General features: G+C 44.2%; 2 protein-coding genes across 2 annotated transcripts in view; both read right to left on the bottom strand.

The window, feature by feature from the left end:
• Positions 1–17051, bottom strand: part of crtc3 (CREB regulated transcription coactivator 3) — a gene marked incomplete at both ends in the record, with an annotated part of 32957 nt that extends 15906 nt beyond the window's left edge. The window contains 4 exon segments of the mRNA XM_079231391.1: positions 4306–4361; positions 9253–9381; positions 10872–10979; positions 16920–17051. Of these exon segments, the coding sequence (XP_079087517.1) occupies positions 4306–4361; positions 9253–9381; positions 10872–10979; positions 16920–17051 (425 nt within the window).
• A 3706-nt stretch (positions 17052–20757) lies between these two features.
• iqgap1 (IQ motif containing GTPase activating protein 1) overlaps positions 20758–25000 on the bottom strand; it is a 49377-nt gene continuing 45134 nt past the window's right edge. Inside the window, exons 33-37 of the mRNA XM_079231341.1 lie at positions 24930–25000; positions 24671–24837; positions 22734–22856; positions 21958–22066; positions 20758–21212 (exon numbers count right to left, since the gene is read on the bottom strand). The exon at positions 24930–25000 is cut by the window's right edge and continues 139 nt beyond it. Of these exons, the coding sequence (XP_079087467.1) occupies positions 21099–21212; positions 21958–22066; positions 22734–22856; positions 24671–24837; positions 24930–25000 (584 nt within the window). The 3' untranslated portion in view covers positions 20758–21098. The remainder of the gene's footprint in view (positions 21213–21957; positions 22067–22733; positions 22857–24670; positions 24838–24929) is intronic.

Raw genomic sequence — 25000 nt, 5'->3', positions numbered from 1 at the left:
CCTTTATACAGGCGTTGAGTCATTGTGTTGACTCAAACGCACAACTGTAATTCAGGATATTGACTATAAAGCCCATAGAGCAAGGAATGAGAGCGCTGCCCTCTTCCTGTTCGGGTTGGTGCGCTTCCTTTGTTCTGTGATCCCACACACTGTAAGAAGTGGACAGTCACATGAGGAGTCGCCCCCTGGTGGTCAGGAGAGAGAATGCAGCTTTAACACATGAAGCATAGACTTCTATACAACCAGAGGAGTCGCCCCCTGGTGGTCAGGAGAGAGAATGCAGCTTTAACACATGAAGCATATACTTCTATACAACCAGAGGAGTCGCCCCCTGGTGGTCAGGAGAGAGAATGCAGCTTTAACACATGAAGCATAGACTTCTATACAACCAGAGGAGTCACCACCTGGTGGTCAGGAGAGAGAATGCAGCTTTAACACATGAAGCATAGACTTCTATACAACCAGAGGAGTCACCACCTGGTGGTCAGGAGAGAGAATGCAGCTTTAACACATGAAGCATAGACTTCTATACAACCAGAGGAGTCGCCCCCTGGTGGTCAGGAGAGAGAATGCAGCTTTAACACATGAAGCATAGACTTCTATACAACCAGAGGAGTCGCCCCCTGGTGGTCAGGAGAGAGAATGCAGCTTTAAGACACTTCATATCCGGAAGTTGCCCGCCTGGGTAAACAATTCCTTTTTTGTGTGCCTCTGGTGGTCAACTGGGGTAAAACAGCCCAAGATTAATGTAAGAATGTTCACATACAAAGTTTGTAATGTGATTTTAATGCGAAAGAAGTTGGTGTTTACGGGCAGTAACGCTGGCTTTTTAAAGCAGGGCAGCAATCAGGACACCTAGACGGAGGATAAAAAAGCCCTTGAAGAATCATCACACTGCATCTCCCAAAGAGGGAAATGTTCAGATCTACAGCGATCTCCAGGGAGCTCGGTCTGAGAAACTCATCCCGAGAGAGGCTGGTACGGGAATAGCAGAACCAAAGATGGGTGCGTGGAACCGGACGAGGGCGTGGGACTGGACCGAGGCCCTGACCCCGAAACAGATGGTCTACGATGTCTCAGGACTCGAGGACCAATACCTTTCAAGAACGCCTCCTCTGGGTGTTCAGTAAGATTCTTTCATGCCCAATATTATACTAATAGGAACCTGCTTTTAACATTGAACTTGATATGAAAGGCCAGCGTACTGTTGTGACTTCTCAATGGCTGGTTTACCCTTATAAGATATTATAAGGCGACGCAGAAAAGTCAGTAAACATGGTCGGGAATGTTTATGTGCGTAACAATAATGACTCTTCTCATGATTAATTGGGTTGCGATGGTTTGTAACTTCCCCAGAAAAAATCCGTTTGGAGACGACTACTCTAGAGGACAGATGGTGATTATACATATAAAAAAAAACACGATGGCTTGACACTGTACAGATGGTCAAAGATGGAAAATCACTACTTCTTTTCCTGAAAGAGAGAAGAGAAGAAACAGCCTCACAAGATCCAGAGGGAAGATACACTGTGTGCCAGACTGCTGGCCATGGAGCGGTGAAAGGCTATGGGAACCTTTCTGTTAGCCTGGTGACTCACCACACTCAGAGACACTGGGAAGCTTGGCACAGCCGCCTTAATCCAAACACGCAGCAGTAAAAACATAATGGAATTGGTGCATTTTTTAAAATACCCCCGTTGGTCTCGGAGGTTTTTGCTCGAGACGCCGGGTGGAAACGGCAGAAAGCCGATCGCCGTTGAGGTGATTAAAGAGATTAAAATGGTTTAAAAGCGCTGCCTTTACCATCAACGCATGAAAAGGACCTTCACATGAAAAGGTGGCGAATTGACCTTTAAGTCCAGGCAGTGATCAGGAAAATAAACTAAAGAGAGTTTTTCGTCAATGGGATTTCCCAGCAGGCCAATCAAAGAAAACTCCACCTCCCTAAACCGTCTGGTCTGACTTCCCTTTTACCTCCAACAGTGTTGTGTCTTCATTTAGGCTTCAAGACCGTCAGCAGTGGAAGAGGAACAACACAACAGAGATTGTGCGAACACAACCGTTCCTCCACTTTGCTCACATGAGTTACAGGACAAGGTTGTGACCTAGGTCTGTTGAAACGAGATTAATCAGGATGGAATTCATGAAAATACAAGGTTTCAATGGAAAGTTATGCAATTCTAAAAAAACTGTTTTGCTTGAACTCTGTGACTTGGAAATAGGAAATCAAGTTAATGACAACATATTATTTTATGCCAATGCTATGCAGAATAATATATTGTTGTCAATTCTTTAAGGGAAATCTATTTGACCTTTGCACTTATAATGTTCCACAATGTTTTCTACGACGATACTATTTGTTAGCAGTGTGAGATTGTCGTTTCGTTGTATCCTACTGCTTCTGTCCGTTCTACTCGTTCACATGACTGTAAATCAACCACACATCAGAAAAGGTCGGATTAACTCATGCTTCATGTGTTAAAGCTGCATTCTCTCCACTGACCACGAGGGGGCGACTCCTCTGGTTGTATAGAAGTCTATGCTTCATGTGTTAAAGCTGCATTCTCTCCACTGACCACGAGGGGGCGACTCCTCTGGTTGTATAGAAGTCTATGCTTCATGTGTTAAAGCTGCATTCTCTCCACTGACCACGAGGGGGCGACTCCTCTGGTTGTATAGAAGTCTATGCTTCATGTGTTAAAGCTGCATTATCTTTCCTGACCACCAGGGGGCGACTCCTCTGGTTGTATAGAAGTCTGTGCTTCTTGTGTTAAAGCTGCATTATCTTTACTGACCACCAAGGGGCGACTCCTCTGGTTGTATAGAAGTCTGTGCTTCTTGTGTTAAAGCTGCATTATCTTTCCTGACCACCAGGGGGTGACTCCTCTGGTTGTATAGAAGTCTGTGCTTCTTGTGTTAAAGCTGCATTCTCTCTCCTGACCACCAGGGGGCGACTCCTCTGGTTGTATAGAAGTCTATGATTCATGTGTTAAAGCTGCATTATCTCTCCTGACCATTAGGGGGCGACTCCTTTGGTTGTATAGAAGTCTGTGCTTCTTGTGTTAAAGCTGCATTATCTTTCCTGACCACCAGGGGGCGACTCCTCTGGTTGTATAGAAGTCTGTGCTTCTTGTGTTAAAGCTGCATTATCTTTCCTGACCACCAGGGGGCGACTCCTCTGGTTGTATAGAAGTCTGTGCTTCTTGTGTTAAAGCTGCATTATCTTTCCTGACCACCAGGGGGCGACTCCTCTGGTTGTATAGAAGTCTGTGCGTAGTGATGGACGGAGCATAAAAGCAGAGATAAAAGCTTCGCCGCCTCACAAGGTTACAAGAACATATTCTTTGTTTAACGATTCTAAAAGCATGAAGCTTTTTGATTTGAAGCCGTTAAAAATCAGGCGAGAACCGTCGTGTCCTCAGAGACCGCGCGCGCGTGTGTGTGTGTGTGTGTGTGTGTGTGTGTGTGTGTGTGTGTGTGTGTGTGTGTGTGTGTGTGTGTGTGTGTGTGTGTGTGTGTGTGTGTGTGTGTGTGTGCACCAACGGAAAATCAGTTTGTGGCTGCGGTCCATCGCTTTACGGAATATAAAAGAGGAAAAACTGATTTATGCTCCAGTGAAGATGTTCTCCATGTAGAGTATAAATCGCGGCCCTCAGAGGCCACGCCTGCAGACGGAGAATCTACTCACTTAACATACATTTCAATATATTTGTGAATGCCTGTCTGCCCGTCCCCCAGGACGTTCTTGTCAGCCAACCTGTTTGTTCTCTTGTTCTTTCTGAGCCGTCAACAATGACGAGGCGGGCCTCGCTTCTCTTCTCCAGCACGAGCCGTTAAAAGATCGAGGAAGAGGAGGAGGAGGACGAGGGGAAGGGCGGCTGGCAGCCGGCCAAACCAGCAGCACATACAAAACCACAAGAGTGGAGAGCAAGAGGGAGAGGGGCGGAGCTTCTTCATCACAGCACCATCATTCTCTCTCTTGTAAATCACAGTAGTGTTTCTACTACGTTTCTGCAGAAGCTGGAGATTTACACACAATCCCTAAACGGCAGGACGGGCGCTGCCGGGCGTGACCTTCAAGGCGTGACCTTTAAGGCGAAAAGGCCATCTGTCAAACACCTTTAGGTGGACGAGCACAGCACCTGAAACAATCCTGCAAAAGAAGTCAAACTAAAACATGAAGGTCGTCCCCCGCCTCCGATCGGCCTTCTCATCCAGAGAGAGCATTCACTCCTCGCCACAACTGTTCCCGTTGGAAAAGACTGAAGTTTAGAGGAAGAAGACATTCAGATGTTTGTGACTCACCTTCTCCAGCTGTTGTCCAGAGGCGGGGACAGGTACACCGCTCCGTACGGAGAGCTCTCTATGTGGGCTTCATTAAGGGAATTATCGGCACGAGCACAGACAACATCACGGTGATATTAAACATTGTTCATCACATTCTGACCAATGATCCATGATTTTAAACCAAATGTCATGACAAACATTTAGTGAAGTCTGGGTGTAAACAGTAAAAAGTGAGTAAATGTAGTATTTAAACTAACAATGAGAATACAAAGCATACAGTAAACCTTAAATGACTCAAATGAATGAGACAATAGTTTGATTAAAAGAATAAACATTTATATAGATGCCTGTATGTATGCCTGCTTATATTTTGAGTCTTTCTTTTAAAAGCATATTCATTATTTCAAACTCAGCGTAAATGAACGTCATGAACACATGAATATAACACATTTACATGACTTTTACTAAACTTTATTTTTTTCCAGGTCTGGAAATAACCATTTTTAAATTCCATGACTTTTCCAGGTTTTCCATGAGCGCAAGAACCCTGGTTAAAGTTCAATTCGAGCGCTTTTTGATTCTGCATAGCTGACCGTTTCTAGTAAAAACAGTCAGCTCGACAGGGATATCGATTAGCTTTTTTGCAATTATTTTGCCTATATTGTTACATAAGTGCACAATATGTAAATGTATATGAGCTTTATCTGCGAGTCTGATTGTTTCTATACTTTTTGTACAGTTGAGACTAGCCTATGGGAGACAACCAGCGCAATACACATGTGAAGAAAAACAAACATCTATTTTGCTTCCACCGGAGCGCTAAGTACATGTTCTACTACATGCACGCAGTTCAGTGTCACCAGACTTTACGACCTCAAAGGAATGAGGACAACGAGAATAAAACCCCTTCACACCCCGGCGGCTCCGTCTGAGCGCGAAGCGAGGACGTGCTCTAAGAACAGCTCGGGAAACAACAACGATGAGCGTTTCACGTGTTCAGGGGAAAGAAAACACTCATCAACCAGACGAGCTGAGCAATGGAGCTCAAATACCTATCACAACACTGGAGGAGTCAATGACACTCGAGTCGCTCCTTTTTTTGGGGGATAATGTTGACCAAATGAACAAAATACAAATCAAAGCAAACATGGGCTGCCGCACAAGGACGACTTCTGTTTCGGCCTCGGAACAAATTATCATCCGGAGCGCCGCCATCGCCAGACACGGGACACGCCCCTTTCCAAATATACACAACGCCACCAGGCGGGACGGAGACCATCCCGTCCAACCGGTCGCTGTCTGGCTCCTCTCCGACACACAGCTGTGCTTCTGTGTAGAAACGACACAAAACTACTCAACCGGTGGCTGGAAATTGGGATATAAAAATTGCACTCATTTTCTTTAACCAATCAGAGTTAAACAAACCACTTTTCTTTTTAAGTATGGCAGTAATTGGATGAGCCAGAGCCACAGACCGCACTCCACAATGTTCCTTTTCCCCCAAGATGTCGAGCTGCTTCTCGTCATCATCATCATCATCATCATCATCTAGTCTACGGCTGCCAGACTCAACGGATCCTCAGAGGACCGAGGAGCCGCCAACAACTCGGCTTTTCCCCCACACATTTTATTTTTCCTCCTCCTTTCTTTGTGTTTTTCTACAAAAGGCACATTTTTTTCCCACCATTCCACAGGAACATTTAAATTAGCGGCGCTTTCTTTAGCGGCCGTTCTTCAATCAAAACCAGTCGACTGACACCGCCGGCAAAACAAATGACGTGTGGAGACGTTACAGGACGCTACGCCCGAATCACAGAAGGCAAACAACTGAGTGAGAAATGACAAAGAAATGTTTATTCACGGAATATATCCATCCCTATCTGATCGACCATAGGCGGCTTCTGTTTAATCCTTCGTTTTATCCTTGTCCTCATTTCCCCTTCACTGCCCAGTGGGCCAACAAAATAAATGCATTGGAAAACCTCAACAGCAACGAGCAACGAGCAACGAGCAACGTCTCCGACTAGAAATCCTGATGAAGATCAGGGTTCATACACATCCTGACTTTTCCAGGACTTTAACCACAACCTCCATGACCTTTAACCACATTTCCATGACCTTTAACCACACCTCCATGACCTTTAACCACACCTCCATGACCTTTAACCACACCTCCATGACCTTTAACCGAACTTCCATGACCTTTAACCGAACCTCCATGACCTTTAACCGAACCTCCATGACCTTTAACCGAACCTCCATGACCTTTAACCGAACCTCCATGACCTTTAACCAAACCTCCATGACCTTTAACCAAACCTCCATGACCTTTAACCAAACCTCCATGACCTTTAACCAAACCTCCATGACCTTTAACCAAACCTCCATGACCTTTAACCAAACCTCCATGACCTTTAACCAAACCTCCATGACCTTTAACCGAACCTCCATGACCTTTAACCGAACCTCCATGACCTTTAACCAAACTTCCATGACCTTTAACCAAACCTCCATGACCTTTAACTGAACCTCCATTACAAACATTTTGTGAAATCTGGGTGTAAACAGTAAAAAGTGAGTAAATGTAGTATTTAAACTAACAATGAGAACACAAAGCATACAGTAAACCTTAAATGACTCAAATGAATGAGACAATAGTTTGATTAAAAGAATAAACATGTATATAGATGCCTGCTGATATTCGGAGTCTTTCTTTTAAAAGCATATTCATTATTTCAAACTCAGCGAAGATGATCCCTGTGAGCCGCTCCACTGCTTCGAGCGCCACAAGCCGAGGGCCCTAGAGTCCAATTATATGTCCGAGAGAAGGAAGGCATCTCTACGGACGACCGACACTCGGCATCTTACACCAAGACATCCTGAAACAAACGCATGGACAGAGTCACGGTTCTCAACACTCCGTCTGCTGAGCGTCACAGACACATGATCGTGTGGAGGACATGCCGAGACGTCCGCTGCGACATGTTTTGGCTTCAACAACACCGCTTCACCTGTGACCTTTCCGCCATTTTGGACCATCTAGGACCCCCCCCCCCCCCACACAAAGGGCCAGCTGTTTACGTAGAAACAAGCGCCAGCGATGTCAAACCGCAGCGACGATGAGAGAAGACGTAATGTGGGACGTTGGCCCCGAAACGCCACGATCACCATTACGTTAAACAGGCTGCATGCTGGGAACTCAAACTCCTCTCCGGCGTAGTGACGGGTCCGTGAGTCATCGCCGCCTCAAGGCAGAGAGGAAACAGACGCGCTTCTTAAAGCGCCGCGAGGTGCTGGGCCCGTGGGCTGCTTCATGTGAATGTGACATGTTGGCTGTGAATCCAGTTTAGAAAACTACACCCATGCCCTGAATCCTCCCACACAAACTAAACAACTACACTACTCACATACAAGCCTGTAGCCCTTTAGCACTAGCCCTAATAACCCTAACCCCTAATCCTATTTATTGTTTGAGTTGTGTTTAGAGGTTGTACGTCGGGATAATATATTATTGTAGCCCTGATATTTGTGTTTAATTTGATACCTAACATTTTTTTTTTTTTTGGGGGGGAGGGGATTTATACCATGATTTTTTCTTGATTTTCCTGATAAAGGTTCCCCTGATTGGGCTTAACAGGTTAAAAAAATGATGTATACATAAAACTATAACATCCCAAAACCCGCCGGTGGGATAGAAAAGCATGTTTTCCTTCAACAGCCAGCAACACTACACCGTTTATCACAGCCAAATGTTCCTCTTTCCGACGGTCCGTGAACACATCATGTGTGATGAACGCTTCCGTAAAAAAATAAAACGCACAACCGGAAAATAAACTTTAAATTGTGATATTTCATTAAAAACATTGTATTCTACACGTCTCATTTAAATGAACAGTTTACTCCAACAGGATCCTGTAGAAACAGATTTCTAAGCGGTTGTGTTTCATGCTACCGGTGTAGCATTAAAGCTGGAATTCACAAGCTAGCTCACTAGCCAGATGCCGCTAGTTAGCGAGCTAACGTCAGGACGCTACGCCGATTCCTGGAAGCTGAAGCGGAGTTTGTGTTATCGGGTTGCGTTCATAAAGAGTCACTGTGGGAGACGGGCCCTCGTGTTGCAGCACAACGTATTCTGGACACTATAATTTACACTATATTTGTATTAAATAAGTTGTAAATAATTGTCCAAAGCTTTTTATTTTGTATCATTTTGTACGTTTATTTGATACGTTATTGATTCGTCCAGAAGATGCACACCACTACACATTTGGATAAGAAGTGCTGAAGGTTTTCTTTAAAGTGTTTAGAAGTTACACAATCCATTTACTTTATAAATCAATCCGGGGCCTAAATTCAACCGTTTTTTTGTTTTGTTTTATCCCAAAAAAACCTCCACAGACAGCTTCATTGTGAACGGCAGCAGTTTGTATAACACAACCGGGCTTTTTAAAAACTTACAAAGTCCCAATCATACCAACCGGTAAAATTGTAGTTAAAAAGAAATAAACACTTGGAGACTCTGGGGAAATGGATTTAAAAAGGGTGTCGAACAAACACTCACGCTTATGTTCCTCACTCTGTCTCTTATCACCAATACAACAATCAAACCCTTCTGCTTCCTCACAGAAAACTGCTGCCACACACACACACACACACACACACACACACACACACACACACACACACACACACACACACACACACACAGTGGATGTCCATTAGGCGTAAGCAAAGCGCACCGTGTCTGCGTCACATTTCTAAATTAGCATAATGACTGATTCTGTTCCCGAGGCTACAAACAGCCGCCCACGCGGTGGAGTGGCGTCACGTCTGAAGACACACAGACACACACCGCCGTACAAACAACACAACAATAAAGAGCAGCCACCTGGAAGACACAACACCTCCACACCGCCGAGGAGAGCTCTCCGCTGGGCCACGGCCAGCTTTCTAGGTTTTGAAGGATATCTGCCGGCCGTGCTTGTCGACGGGGCGGCGGTGGGGAGAGTTGATGCGGTTGCGGCTGTGGACCCGTTCCACCAGCCCGTGGTGCCGGGTCCCTCTGGACGAGTCCAGGCCCGACGGAAAGACACCCTGAGGACAGACAAGGGACACGTGAGACGGGAAGAGAGACAGGAAGAGAGACAGGAAGAGAGACATGAAGAGAGACAGGAAGAGAGACAGGAAGAGAGACAGGAAGAGAGACATGAAGAGAGACAGGAAGAGAGACAGGAAGAGAGACAGGAAGAGAGAAATGAGACACGTGAGACGGGAAGAGAGACAGGAAGAGAGACAGGAAGAGAGACATGAAGAGAGACAGGAAGAGAGACAGGAAGAGAGACATGGGACACGTGAGACAGGAAGAGAGACAGAAAGAGAGACAGGAAGAGAGACAGGAAGAGAGACATGGGACACGTGAGACAGGAAGAGAGACAGAAAGAGAGACAGGAAGAGAGACAGGAAGAGAGACATGGGACACGTGAGACAGGAAGAGAGACAGGAAGAGAGACAGGAAGAGAGACATGAAGAGAGACATGAAGAGAGACATGGGACACGTGAGACAGGAAGAGAGACGGGAAGAGAGACAGGAAGAGAGACAGGAAGAGAGACATGGGACACGTGAGACAGGAAGAGAGACAGGAAGAGAGACATGGGACACGTGAGACAGGAAGAGAGACAGGAAGAGAGAAATGAGACACGTGAGACAGGAAGAGAGACATGAGACACGTGAGACAGGAAGAGAGACAGGAAGAGAGACAGGAAGAGAGACATGAGACACGTGAGACAGGAAGAGAGACAGGAAGAGAGACAGGAAGAGAGACAGGAAGAGAGACATGGGACACGTGAGACAGGAAGAGAGACAGGAAGAGAGACAGGAAGAGAGACAGGAAGAGAGACATGGGACACGTGAGACAGGAAGAGAGACAGGAAGAGAGACAGGAAGAGAGAAATGAGACACGTGAGACAGGAAGAGCGTTAGCTAACTACTGCTACTAGCTAGCTAGCTAACTAGCTAACTCCTGCTACTGTACCCGTGTCTTCACAAAGAAGGTGAAGGACCTTAACTAGCGGCGGGATTGTTGAGGTTGAAAATGCTTCAGCTAAAACGAAGAGTTTGTCAGCTTTTTTCTGTCTGAAGGCTTAACCTTAAAGTCACGACACTTCCTGGTGATTTTGGCGGTCCCTGTGGACGGACGTGGTAGTGTTTCTGAGCAGCTTTAGAAACCCGCACATTTTACTGCAGCGGGGTCCGACAGAACTGTAGAACCAGACCATCTCCTCTCTGGTGGTCTTGTTCATATTTAGGTCATTTAGGATCAGGACTAAACCGAGACTGGTTTATAGCCAATTAAAAGTTCCTCACAGCAACGTTAAGAAACCATTAACACTCATAAATCTCATTATAATAATAATAATAATAATAATAATAATAATAATTCACTGTGATGAAGCTGGACTCAACACTCCTGGAGGGATGGCTCCCCGGACAGAGTCCCATTGTCTTGAACTAAAACTAAACTCTGAATACTTAATTCCCTCCCACGTCAAGAGAGCCGTGTGTTTGGCGGGTTAGAAGCTCCCACCTGGAACTCGGCGCTGCTGCTGCCGATCTGGTTGACGTTGGGCAGAGAGCCGTAGTACTGCGCCCGGGACTGAGTGAGCCGCAGCTGCTGCACCTTCTGGAACTGCACCTGAGGGTCAAAGAGGGGCAAACAACACAGCAACCGTCAGGCCGGACTCAGGACCAAAGCTGGTGTCGATCTGGACTTTTCTTTTCCCGCCATTTGTCCCCGTGGACGGAGAGAACTCTAGGGATGGGAACGCTTGGGTTTGTTCCCGATACCGGTGATAAAATGATACTTTTAAAACGATGCCGGTGATAAAATGATACTTTTAAAACGATGCCGGTGATAAAATGATACTTTTAAAACGATGCCGGTGCCTGAACCGCACAAAACGACGATTGACGACATTAAAGAAAGGCATTTTTTTTCATATAAATAAGGGTTCATACACATTCTGACCAATGTTCCATGACTTTAAACCAAATGTCCATGACAAACATTTAGTGAAGTCTGGGTGTAAACAGTAAAAAGTGAGTAAATGTAGTATTTAAACTAACAATGAGAACACAAAGCATACAGTAAACCTTAAATGACACAAATGAATGAGACAATAGTTTGGAAATAACCATTTTAAAATACCATGACTGTTCCAGGTTTTCCATGACGTAAGAACCCTGATTATAAATACAAAACACTTGACTTCAAACTGTTGCTATATTGGCAGCAGTTTTCGGCACCCGACCCTACAGACCCTACAGACCCTACAGACCAGACCCTACAGACCCTACAGACCCTACAGACCAGACCCTACAGACCCTACAGACCAGACCCTACAGACCCTACAGACCAGACCCTACAGACCCTACAGACCCGACAGACCAGACCCTACAGACCAGATCCTACAGACCAGATCCTACAGACCCTACAGACCCTACAGACCAGACCCGACAGACCCGACAGACCCTACAAACCAGACCCTACAGACCCTACAGACCAGACCTTACAGACCCGACAGATCCTACAGACCCTACAGACCCGACCCTACAGACCAGACAGACCAGACCCTACAGACCCTACAGACCAGACAGACCCGACCCTACAGACCCTTCAGACCCGACAGATCCTACAGACCCTACAGACCAGACCCTACAGACCCTACAGACCAGATCCTACAGACCCGACCCTACAGACCAGACCCTACAGACCCTACAGACCAGACCCTTCAGACCCGACAGATCCTACAGACCCGACCCTACAGACCCTACAGACCTGACCCTACAGACCCGACAGATCCTACAGACCCTACAGACCAGACAGACCCGACCCTACAGACCCTTCAGACCCGACAGATCCTACAGACCAGACCCTACAGACCAGACTCTACAGACCCGACCCGACAGATCCTACAGACCCTACAGACCAGACAGACCCTACAGACCAGACAGACCAGACAGACCCGACCCTACAGACCCTTCAGACCCGACAGATCCTACAGACCCGACAGATCCTACAGATCCTACAGACCCTACAGACCAGACCCTACAGACCCGACAGACCCGACAGACCCTACAGACCCGACCCTACAGACCCTACAGACCAGACCCTACAGACCCTACAGACCAGACCCTACAGACCCTACAGACCCGACAGACCAGACCCTACAGACCAGATCCTACAGACCCTACAGACCCTACAGACCAGACCCTACAGACCCGACAGACCCGACAGACCCTACAAACCAGACCCTACAGACCCTACAGACCAGACCTTACAGACCCGACAGATCCTACAGACCCTACAGACCCGACCCTACAGACCAGACAGACCAGACCCTACAGACCCTACAGACCAGACAGACCCGACCCTACAGACCCTTCAGACCCGACAGATCCTACAGACCCTACAGACCAGACCCTACAGACCCTACAGACCAGATCCTACAGACCCGACCCTACAGACCAGACCCTACAGACCCTACAGACCAGACCCTTCAGACCCGACAGATCCTACAGACCCGACCCTACAGACCCTACAGACCTGACCCTACAGACCCGACAGATCCTACAGACCCTACAGACCAGACAGACCCGACCCTACAGACCCTTCAGACCCGACAGATCCTACAGACCAGACCCTACAGACCAGACTCTACAGACCCGACCCGACAGACCCTACAGACCAGACAGACCCTACAGACCAGACAGACCAGACCCTACAGACCAGACAGACCAGACAGACCCGACCCTACAGACCCTTCAGACCCGACAGATCCTACAGACCCGACAGATCCTACAGATCCTACAGACCCTACAGACCAGACCCTACAGACCCGACAGACCCGACAGACCCTACAGACCCGACCCTACAGACCCTACAGACCAGACCCTACAGACCCTACAGACCCGACCCTACAGACCCTACAGACCCTACAGACCAGACCCTACAGACCCGACAGATCCTACAGACCCTACAGACCCTACAGACCAGACAGACCAGACCCTACAGACCCTACAGACCCGACAGACCCGACCCTACAGACCTCACGTGTGACGTCGTGCTACCGAATGCAACCAAATTAATTCAAACAATTTACACTGTTTGCAACTTAAAAAAAAAGGGGGACACACAAAGATGCGACACGCTCTGGTGGAAGCGGCAACGGGCCAGGAGACGATGACCTGGCAGGAAACAGGAGGAGGCTTGTTCTGCGAGAGAAGCTCGACGGTCAGCTGTTATCGGGCAATAAAAGGCAAATCAGAGAGGCTTTTCATCTTTAGACTGCCGAAAAGGGCGACATTTGAATCTCAAAGACTGACCTCATTTGATTTTTATCAATTTGGCGAACGGAGAAACTCGAGAGCCGGCGCTTATTAGAAACGTTTCAGACTCAGCGTCTGTAATTCTGACTACTTGGAAAACAAAAAGGGCAATACTTAGATGTTATATCACGATGTGAGGCTAGATGTTGTGTAAGGTGATATGGCATGAGGTGAGACGACCCACCTGGGCAGCGTTAGTGATGTCATACGGAGTGTCATCAGAAGAGAAGACGAGCTAATCGCCTCGCTAATTGTTTAGCTGCAAATATCGTTGAACGTTTCGTATTGTTGCTCAAGAAAGACGAGAATAAAAGAAGCAGTGTTGATTCTTTTTCTTAACTAATTGTCTTTTTTTTTTCTCCTCACAAAATAATGAGAAACAGCCAATAAGAACCCTCTCTGGACGGCGGCCAATTAATGTCCGATTACGACTGAAACAGGACGTGAAGAGCTGAAAACACATTTCCTGCCAGCTCCATTAAATTGTCCATCTAGGACAACAACAAAAATAGAAAAGAAAATGACAATATTTAAAAATAAAATCCCCATTTACCGTTCTTAAGTGTTGCCGTTGTCATTTTCTTTGTAGCAATGCATAGTGCACTTTATACACTGATTGTGCAATACTGGTGTCATATTTTTGGGCCTTATTTTACATATTTTCTTATACTATCAGCACTGACTGGACGTTTCTGTCTCACTGCGGGTCACCGGCAGTTCAGACCTCATGGCCAACTTCATTCAGTGTCGCCTCCAAAAAAAAAAAAAAAACAACACCCAAAAACCCACATCCTCCCCGACCGGCCACGCCGCTCTGCCTCCCGGAGAAAGAGCGCTTTGTGAACGACCAGCGGCGAGGTTAACGTGAAAAGAGTCCTTGTGTCCACCGGTGACGACTATTTTACTATGTTCACTACGTGGAATGTGTGCGTTTGAAATTGCCGTGAAAAAGGAGAAAAAAATCTTCATCAAACAGCTCCGTTCAGAAAGCAGATGATGTAATCAGGTATACCGACGCTTCAAAAAGGGCGGAAAATACAGAAACGGAAATCCTAAATTGAGATTACATCGTCTTAATTAGTAATAATAAACACATACACACTCAAAGTTCTCAGGAAATCTAATCAAAATAAGCTGTATGCTTGATCTGATTACTTTCACTCCGATGGAAATATGGATTTATTTCATAATCTCACTTGAAACTGTTGTGTTCATTATGCAGTTAAGTTCTTGATAAAACTACAAAAAGAGAAAGTACACTGCTTTACCGTGCGGTACTTTCATGAACTACAAACATATATGTATACACATCATTATTGAGATAAAATCAATCACTTCCTCAATGGAAGTTCAAAATGACTTGACGGACAATTTGAACAATTTGGAAGTTGGTACAAACGGAGAGAACGATTAGTGGTGATTAGTGGTTAATAAATTAATGAACTAACTATTTTTACATAGAACACCAACATGTGCATGTAATTATACATATTTTACAAGTGATGATTCAAAATGAACTCATATTTGAGGGTTAGAAAGTGCGAGCAATGAGCAATCACGTCCTAAATAATATTTACATGAAGGAACAATGTTTCAGAATCCTGACTGTTAACCTCCAACAGCTTCTCCTGAAGGATTACACATCAAACTCAGAGGCAGGTCTGACCTCAGATCAGCTAATAGCAACACTAACTAACAAACCATAGTTTGGCATTAATATTGATCTACCCTTTAATATTGATGCATCTAATATTGACATAACGTCGGTGTGAACATCCCCTTTTTAAAACCACAGGCCACGTTTTCCTCTTCTAATAATAAATCAGCTGAACGTGCTTCTTGATATTTTGTCAGCAATTAATCTTCCAAATATAGTTTTGAGATAATCGTTACAGCGTCCTCACGTAGAATAATATTATATTTACACTCGTATACGAAAAGAAAGGAAACATTGTTCAGATATTATTCCGTCTGCTTGGGTTTAGCGCGATGCTTTGTGCAGTCAGGGAAGAATACAGTAATACGTAAAGTACATTATTAGTCTTGATGAACAAAAAGGTATTTTGATTGATCGATTCGTTGTTTGTAGGTTTGTCGTTGTTTACTAATAAACATGATCTGATGATCTGATGACAACCCCTAGAGAGGATTCTATGATACCCGCAGTTTGAGAAAAACACTTCATACAGCTTCTACTATTTCATAGTCAAAATAATGAAGGAGTTGCCTTCCTATTGAAAAGAACAAAGATATTTTAATTTGTTTACATTATGTTTTGCTTGTCTCTCTTTTCTAACTTTTGTTTTTAAACAAGGCCTATTTGAGTCATTTAAAAAAAAGGTATAATATACAGAAAACCTTTGGGAACATAGATAATAAGTTCATATATGTGTTACTGGTTTATGATTTATGATGCACAGAAAAGGAAAACAAAAAAACAAATATATATATATATATATATATTGCAAACAAATTAAAAGTTGTATTTTCTTATCGTAACTATATTTGATTTGTTTGGCTTTGTTTGAGTGAAGTTAAATATTTTTAACAATTAATACCACAATAATATGACGCAAAAAAACCTGACCGACGGTTTATGAGCAGTTATGTCTCAATATTTGTACAAGCTTTACGAGAGCAAATATTTATGACGAGTAATATATATATATATATATATATATATATATATATATATATATATATATATATATATATGCTGCTCGTCCCTCTGTGTGAATGAATTAAGTGGGAGAAGAAGAAGGTGGAACCTGCAGACTGACTTTAACTGCTTCCTTTGGATAAGTAGGAGGTGAAGGTGAAGATGAAGAGGTGGTGAAGATGAAGAGGAGCTACTTTCCCCACTTCCTGTTTCACTGCTGGTTGCAATTAAAAAACCACAGGTCTGATACACAACATTTACATTTCTGTGTGTTTTCTTGTTCTTTACAATATGCTGTTCCAGACTTACTTTTCGTTATTGTTTTTTTTACAATATGTTATCCAGACTTGGTTTTCTTCATAGTTGTGTTAGTTTTTGTTGCATGAAACGCGGTTTTGCCACGGATGAATGAATGCAGAGAGAAACAAGAAGTACTGGTTGAATAGCAGCAATCTCAGTCAGCAGCTCGCTGCAGTTCAATGGACGCATTGGTGCAGAAAAAGAAAACACCTAAACAAAAATTAAAAAAAAAGTACTAGAATAAACATATATAAAATGACAATACGCTGAGTAAACGAGTGCATTTACCCTTGAAACAGTGAGGTCCGTCATCAGCTGATCAAAGGCCCGCGTCTCCTCCGCTTGCTTCTGGTTGTGCAGCGCGATCTTCTCGCTGAACTTCCGGGGGTTCGATCCACCAGTTCCCGGGGATCCGGACATCGTGCGGGCCGCAGTGTCACAACTTCGGCTACTTGGGTTTCGTGTGGGCGGGGGTAAAGAAATAAAACAATAAAAAAAGTGGTAGACGGTGCTCGGGAGTCTTATTGCCCAAAGTCTCCGCGTGAGCGTTGACGTGAACCCATCGGGGCTTTTTAAAAAACACACATTCCCGGTCGGCGGAAGTAGTTTTGTGTGCGACTGTAAACCGAGCTAGCGCCGTTAGCTCTCGCGGCTAAGCTAACGCAGCTAAAAGCTAAAAAAAAAAAAAAAGTTGCCTTTTTGACAGCTGAAGAGCGACGTAGATAAAAACACCGTGTCTGTTTACGTGTTTGTTGTTTGTTGTTTACTTTAGAAGCGAGCGACGTGTCGGTTGAAAGCGGTTAACGGCGCGACGCAACTTCACGTTGACGTGTTTTCCCCTCGGCGAACCACTTGTTTGAATGCATCGCTTATCGCCGTCGGTGAGTTTTACGGCCGCAGCTCTTAAGCCGCCGTCCGCGACATCTCAACGCCCGGTTCTGGTTGACCGACGCACTTCGTCAACCCGTCGACCACTCTGTCTCTACTCTCGACATCGGGCAACCGCGCGTGTTGGTTTGTTTAGAAGCAACTTTTGTGTGGCGGCTGGGGGGGAAAGCTGAAGTCTTCGCTTACGGACGTTGAGTCGGCGAAGCTCCGCGAAGCCGTCGGGCGAACGGGGTTCGCTTCACAAACGAGTGTCCCTTCGGTGTCTTTTTGTGTGTTTTAAACCCGCCGCCGGCCGGGAAGCGACACACAAATATGGAAGTAATCCACAAAGTCCGCCGTTAAACGGACGAGTCCTCGGCGTGTCAATAATCCACGAGAGATTTCAGACAAACTCCAACCGCCGACGAGTCCAGTGGAAGATTCCCCCAAAAGAAGCTCGTCTCTCGGTGTTCGCGGCCGTGAAACCAGAAGTCTTCTGCGACATTTGCTGCGAGTGTTTTCCAGCTTAGTCTCCGTCGGTTGACAGCGGAGAAGATCCGCTGCTCGTTATCCCCGCAGAGAGAAAAACATGCCTCCGTTAAACAGCGGCAGTCCCCACGCTGTCCACGGGGCGGCGACAAAGCGACGCGTGTTATCTACAGCGGGTAATAGTGATAATACGGGTTTCTTTCATATTTACTATGATAATAGAGGTTCTATTTATTTACTATGGAGGTGAAAACATTGTATTTGTTATGAGAAGGTTTCTCAAAAATAATGACGTAATATCTGGAAATAATGTAAGACTTTCTCAATACTTTCACTAAGTATCTTACAAAATGACTTAATATCTAAAGAATGTTATTAAGTATCTAAACAATGAGACATTTTATTAATGTTTCGATTTAGAATTTCAAAATAACAAAAAATATCTAAAAATAATGACAAACACTTATTTCGATTTAGTCTTTCAAAATAAGACTTATCAAAATAACAAAATATCTAAAAATAATGACAAACACTTAATCGATTTAGTCTTTCAAAATAAGAGACTTTATCAAAATAACTAAACATATTTCTACCTCAACTGTGACATACAATGTCAAAGATAATGACTGATTATCTCCAAATAATGACATAGTAACTCAAAAATGAGACACCTTCTTAATATTTTTGACTTAGTCTTTCAAAGTAAGAAACTTTATCAAAATAGTAACTTTATCTCAAAATAATTTAGTACCTCAAAACAATGAGATACTTTCTCAAAATAATGACAAACACTTAATATTTCGATGTAGTCTTTTAAAAATGAGAGACTTTTTCAAAAGAACAAAAACTATCTAAAAATAATGACAAGCACTTAATATTTCGATTTAGTCTTTCAAAATAAGACTTTATCAAAATATCTAAAAATAATAAACTGTGACATAGAATGTCAAAAATAATGACTGATTATCTCAAAAATAATGACATAGTAACTCAAATGAGACCCCTTAATATTTCGATTTAGTCTTTCAAAATAAGAGACTTTATCAAAATATCTAAAAATAATGACTTAGTATCTCCAAATAATGATAGTAACTCAAAAATAAAGAGACACCTTCTTAATATTTTTGACTTAGTATGTAATTTATCAAAATATGGACATAATACCTTTAAAAAATAATGATTTAGCATCTCAAAGTAATGACTGCCTTGATGCTACTCAGGAGTAAAAGTACTCTGAAGACACAGTGCATCTGTAGAGCTTTATTCTAAAACAGGTCAAATACATGTCATGGACCGAGAGGGAACAACTACTACTACTACTGGTGGAGCTTGACGGCAGACAGGAAGTCAACATGAGTTCAGTAGATCTGACGCCTGCAGAGACTGAGGGTGAGAGCGCCCCCTTCTGGCACACAAGTGAAATGCTGCACATCCTCAAGATGCACACGTCGACTGCAGTACATACAAACTTAAATAAGGGCAATTTTATCAAATTCATTTCCAACAAAACACCATAAAAATCTCTGTTCTCGTCACGTTTTACACATTCAGGTGAAACGGGGTTAAAACTTCCATCTTTATTTAAAGAAAACATCCAAAATACACATTCAGGTGTTTATTTTACTACTTTGTCTGTTTTCAGCTGTAGATTTCTCCTAAATTCAGCTAAAGTTACCGTTAAATAATAATCATCCTATTATTATCAGTAATGAACTGGTGAAGTTTCATGTTCAGGTTTCATTCCTCCATATATCCTGAAGGTTATTACACAGGGGATTGATCCCACAGCACCCAGAGCCTCATTTATACTACATTTAGTACTACAACATGGAGAAATAATATATATATATATATATATATATATATATATATATATATATATATATATATATTTTTTTTTTTTTTTTTTGTATGTCTTTTGGCAGAATTTTTAGATTTACGAAGTGACACAAATAGATATCCAACATATTTATTCCCTGTCAAAACCTTTGACTCTCATATGTCAACAAAATAAACGTAAAAGTAGCACATATTTAATAAGACGATGCCTCATTTGCATATTTAAACATCACATTTCAGACTTGTGATAGAAAAAGATTAGTCTTCATGCCGATATATTAGTAAAAATTTGACATTATGTTTTTTTTTTTAATCTTTACTAAACATATTCTGGAATGTAACAGTAATCTGTGTTTTCAGTTATACAACATAAACAGCCCATGATGTATATGTGTGTGTGTGTTCAGTCCAGATGTGAGGGTGTGATGTGAATTAGTTCAAATTAAAGTAGATTATATATTTGAAGAAAGAAAACAAAGTTTTGAGTTCAACAGCTCAATATGAGCATGTTTGTGTGTCGAATAACATGTGGGATGCTACTTCCTCTTTGCATATCAGAGTATTGTGTCAAGAAGAGCTGCATCTCTATATTCATAATAAAATAAGTGAGAGAATACTAATAATACGAACTACAGTGAAGAAAGAGGAGTGCGTCGACTGTTTTTTCTTTCCAATTCGTCTCGAGCAGCGACATAAAAAAAAAAAAGGCCCAGAGACGCCGGGACACGCAGAGAAAAGACAGGAAAAAGATGATCCTGGAACAATTATTCAATGGAATCAGAGCTTATTATATTAATATTCAAACGGTAGATTGTGTCAGATTGTGTTGCAGGAACACGATCCTGCAAGTGTGAATCTATACGTTGTTATTCTATCAGTCAGCTGAGCAGGTAAACCATAAACGGCTAAGAAAGACACAAAACGGGATCTCTCAACATAAAAACAGACATTTTGTTTTGTCTCTTTATATAATTAATCCAGGCCCATGCACAAGGTATTCATAATATTCAAGGAAAACAAAAACAACATAAAAATCTTAAACCTCTGACCTCGCCGCACGTTACAAACAGTCGCGTGACGGGCCGCTCCGTTAAAGCACGCGTGGTGATCCATATGAGAATAATTAAAAATAATAATGCACGTAAAGCTGCGTCGGCACGAGGAATGTGAAGGGAAGCCGGGCGGCTCGTTCTGCAACCCGCAGAGTGGGCTTTGTGGTTTTAAATCAGTGTCTGTTGCCCTTTTTTCTTCTTTTTTTAATCCTTTCTTTTTCTATTTCCCATAAAATTTCTTGTTGAGCAGGAAAATGAGCAGGTTGACGTTGATGGTGGCTTTATCGAAGAGCTTCATCACCGCCACGCCTTCGTACTGCAGCTGGAGGAGATCCTGAGAGAGCAACGGTATCCATTATCAGCTCATTTACACAACAACAACAACACCTGGCACTGGCTACGAGAGAAGATAAGTGTGTTAAAGCTGCATTCTCTCTCCTGACCACCAGGGGGCGACTCCTCTGGTTGTATAGAAGTCTATGCTTCATGTGTTAAAGCTGCATTCTCTCTCCTGACCACCAGGGGGCGACTCCTCTGGTTGTATAGAAGTCTATGCTTCATGTGTTAAAGCTGCATTCTCTCTCCTGACCACCAGGGGGCGACTCCTCTGGTTGTATAGAAGTCTATGCTTCATGTGTTAAAGCTGCATTCTCTCTCCTGACCACCAGGGGGCGACTCCTCTGGTTGTATAGAAGTCTATGCTTCATGTGTTAAAGCTGCATTCTCTCTCCTGACCACCAGGGGGCGACTCCTCTGGTTGTATAGAAGTATATGCTTCATGTGTTAAAGCTGCATTCTCTCTCCTGACCACCAGGGGGCGACTCCTCTGGTTGTATAGAAGTCTATGCTTCATGTGTTAAAGCTGCATTCTCTCTCCTGACCACCAGGGGGCGACTCCTCTGGTTGTATAGAAGTTTATGCTTCATGTGTTAAAGCTGCATTCTCTCTCCTGACCACCAGGGGGCGACTCCTCTGGTTGTATAGAAGTCTATATAAGTGACTCTACTTCCTGATGGATTCCCTCAGTGAACATGAGCTCATGGTCTCGGACAGAGAGCCAAAGTGATGAAAGACATTACCTGATATTCTAACTGTAACGTCTCCAGGTGAACGCCCATGAACTTCGCCTTCACCTCAAACACTCCGACAGTTTCTGCCGGAGAAATCTCAAAAATGGCATTCTTGAACCTGCGAAGAGAGAAGAGCCGATCAATAACATATTCAAGTTTCATACAGAGATCAAGAACCATAGAAATCTGAAGTATTCATAAGTTATTGCCTCGAAAGTATTTTAGCTAAAATGGAAATTAAGACCTTTTAATAACCTTCTTTAATATCTGTTTATGTTGTTGTTCAAACTTATCCTTCAATCTACTGGCTTCATTCAAGTTTATCACCAACAACTGCATTTTACGAGATTACATTTGAACGCATCATGAGAACGTTATCATTTACCTTCAGCCAGTACTCATTTTCACTGAGCGGAGCCTGAACGCATCATGAGAACGTTATAATTAAGCTTCAGCCAGTACTCATTTTCACTGAGCGGAGCCTGAACGCATCATGAGAATGCTATCATTTACCTTCAGCGAGTACTCATTTTGACTGAGCGGAGCCTGAACGCACCATAATGTAAGTGACCCTTATCAATGACGTCCTGATCTCATGTTTTACTGGATATTGGAGGATAACGATCATCAGAAAAACGTTATTTCACACCGTGATGGTGAACGTTAAACTGTCGATCAAAAGGTCCGTAACACCATTACGGTGGAGGCGTGAGAGAAAAGCCTTTTTTCTTCAAGGAATCAAGAAAGCGCAGGGTGAAGAAGATGATGTGAGGATGAAGGCTCACTGGTTGGGCTGCAGATCCTCGATGGCGATCAGCACGCCCTTCTCGTGGAGGCGGGAGGCCGTGTACTTCTGGGAAACCTGCTTGCTCTTCTTGGCCTTGTTGTCGCCCGGTTTCTTTGACAGCCTGAGAGGAAGACGAGCAGCAGAGGACTCGAGAGGTCAGGAACACCGACAACCAGAATAACAACAATAACTATAATCAGAATCCTTTCGTGCTCCGTTCTTCAGCCGAGTGAACGCCACAGCTTTATGACTAATATACTTCCAACTTGATGCTGCAGACTTCTTCTGTCTAGTGTCTGCTCCCTAGTCCCTAGTGTCTGCTCCCTAGTCCCTAGTGTCTGCTCCCTAGTCCCTAGTGTCTGCTCCCTAGTGTCTGCTCCCTAGTCCCTAGTGTCTGCTCCCTAGTCCCTAGTGTCTGCTCCCTAGTGTCTGCTCCCTAGTCCCTAGTGTCTGCTCCCTAGTCCCTAGTGTCTGCTCCCTAGTGTCTGCTCCCTAGTCCCTAGTGTCTGCTCCCTAGTCCCTAGTGTCTGCTCCCTAGTGTCTGCTCCCTAGTCCCTAGTGTCTGCTCCCTAGTCCCTAGTGTCTGCTCCCTAGTGTCTGCTCCCTAGTCCCTAGTGTCTGCTCCCTAGTGTCTGCTCCCTAGTCCCTAGTGTCTGCTCCCTAGTCCCTAGTGTCTGCTCCCTAGTGTCTGCTCCCTAGTCCCTAGTGTCTGCTCCCTAGTCCCTAGTGTCTGCTCCCTAGTGTCTGCTCCCTAGTGTCTGCTCCCTAGTCCCTAGTGTCTGCTCCCTAGTCCCTAGTGTCTGCTCCCTAGTGTCTGCTCCCTAGTCCCTAGTGCCTGCTCCCTAGTGTCTGCTCCCTAGTCCCTAGTGTCTGCTCCCTAGTGTCTGCTCCCTAGTCCCTAGTGTCTGCTCCCTAGTCCCTAGTGTCTGCTCCCTAGTGTCTCCTCCCTAGTGTCTGCTCCCTAGTGTCTCCTCCCTAGTGTCTGCTCCCTAGTCCCTAGTGTCTGCTCCCTAGTGTCTGCTCCCTAGTCCCTAGTGTCTGCTCCCTAGTGTCTCCTCCCTAGTGTCTCCTCCCTAGTGTCTGCTCCCTAGTCCCTAGTGTCTGCTCCCTAGTGTCTGCTCCCTAGTCCCTAGTGTCTGCTCCCTAGTGTCTGCTCCCTAGTCCCTAGTGTCTGCTCCCTAGTGTCTGCTCCCTAGTCCCTAGTGTCTGCTCCCTAGTGTCTGCTCCCTAGTCCCTAGTGTCTGCTCCCTAGTCCCTAGTGTCTGCTCCCTAGTGTCTGCTCCCTAGTCCCTAGTGTCTGCTCCCTAGTGTCTGCTCCCTAGTCCCTAGTGTCTGCTCCCTAGTCCCTAGTGTCTGCTCCCTAGTGTCTGCTCCCTAGTCCCTAGTGTCTGCTCCCTAGTGTCTGCTCCCTAGTCCCTAGTGTCTGCTCCCTAGTCCCTAGTGTCTGCTCCCTAGTTTCTGATTATTTCTTTTATTGATAAATCTATTGTGTTTTTTTTAATTATTAACACTAATTTTATTGAGTTAAAATTGTAAAATTCAATTGTATTGTTATTTTATCAATCACTTATATTATTATATTTAGGTTGTAAAATGTTATTGTATTTTATTAATCACTACTGTATTGTATTTAAAATGTACAATTTAATTGCATTATTAATCCATCAAACACTCACTAATGCATTTACAATTCTAAATGATATTCTATTTTATTATTATTTTGTAACACTTTATATTGATTACATATTTTTTACTTCACAAGGTGTTACTGCTGTCATATCTTATAATCCATGTCACTACTTCTATCTACTATCTTAAGAAGGTGCACAGGTAAACATACAATGTGATTCATGGTGAACAACCAGGTGGTGATTACTATGAGAACTGACACGAGTGACACGTTTAAACCGCCAGACGAGGTCAAAGGTCACTCACTTGCCCTTGCTGGCCAGGTTGTCCATGCACGTCTTGATGTACTGGTTGTACGAGTCGATCTGAACATTGAAAAACGTGGTCTTTGAATTCAGGGCGACGTTGGTCTGCTGGAGCCTCACCAGCTCCGCTTTCCGGCGCTGACGGTACCGCCGCTGGTTCCTGATGTCCTGCACGAACACACACACACACATTTAGGTTAAAACACACACAAAGAGGCGTCGTGAGCGTCCTGGCCTGGAGGCGATGGGTCGACTCGCACCTTGGCGATGTCGTTGATGAGGTCCTGGTAGCGGTTCTCCGGGTGGACCTTGCCCAGCTCGGCCAGCCGCT

The sequence above is a fragment of the Taurulus bubalis genome (assembly GCF_910589615.1).
Source record: "Taurulus bubalis genome assembly, chromosome: 15".
NCBI lineage: Eukaryota > Metazoa > Chordata > Actinopteri > Perciformes > Cottidae > Taurulus > Taurulus bubalis.
This window is presented reverse-complemented; position numbering and strand designations above follow the sequence as displayed.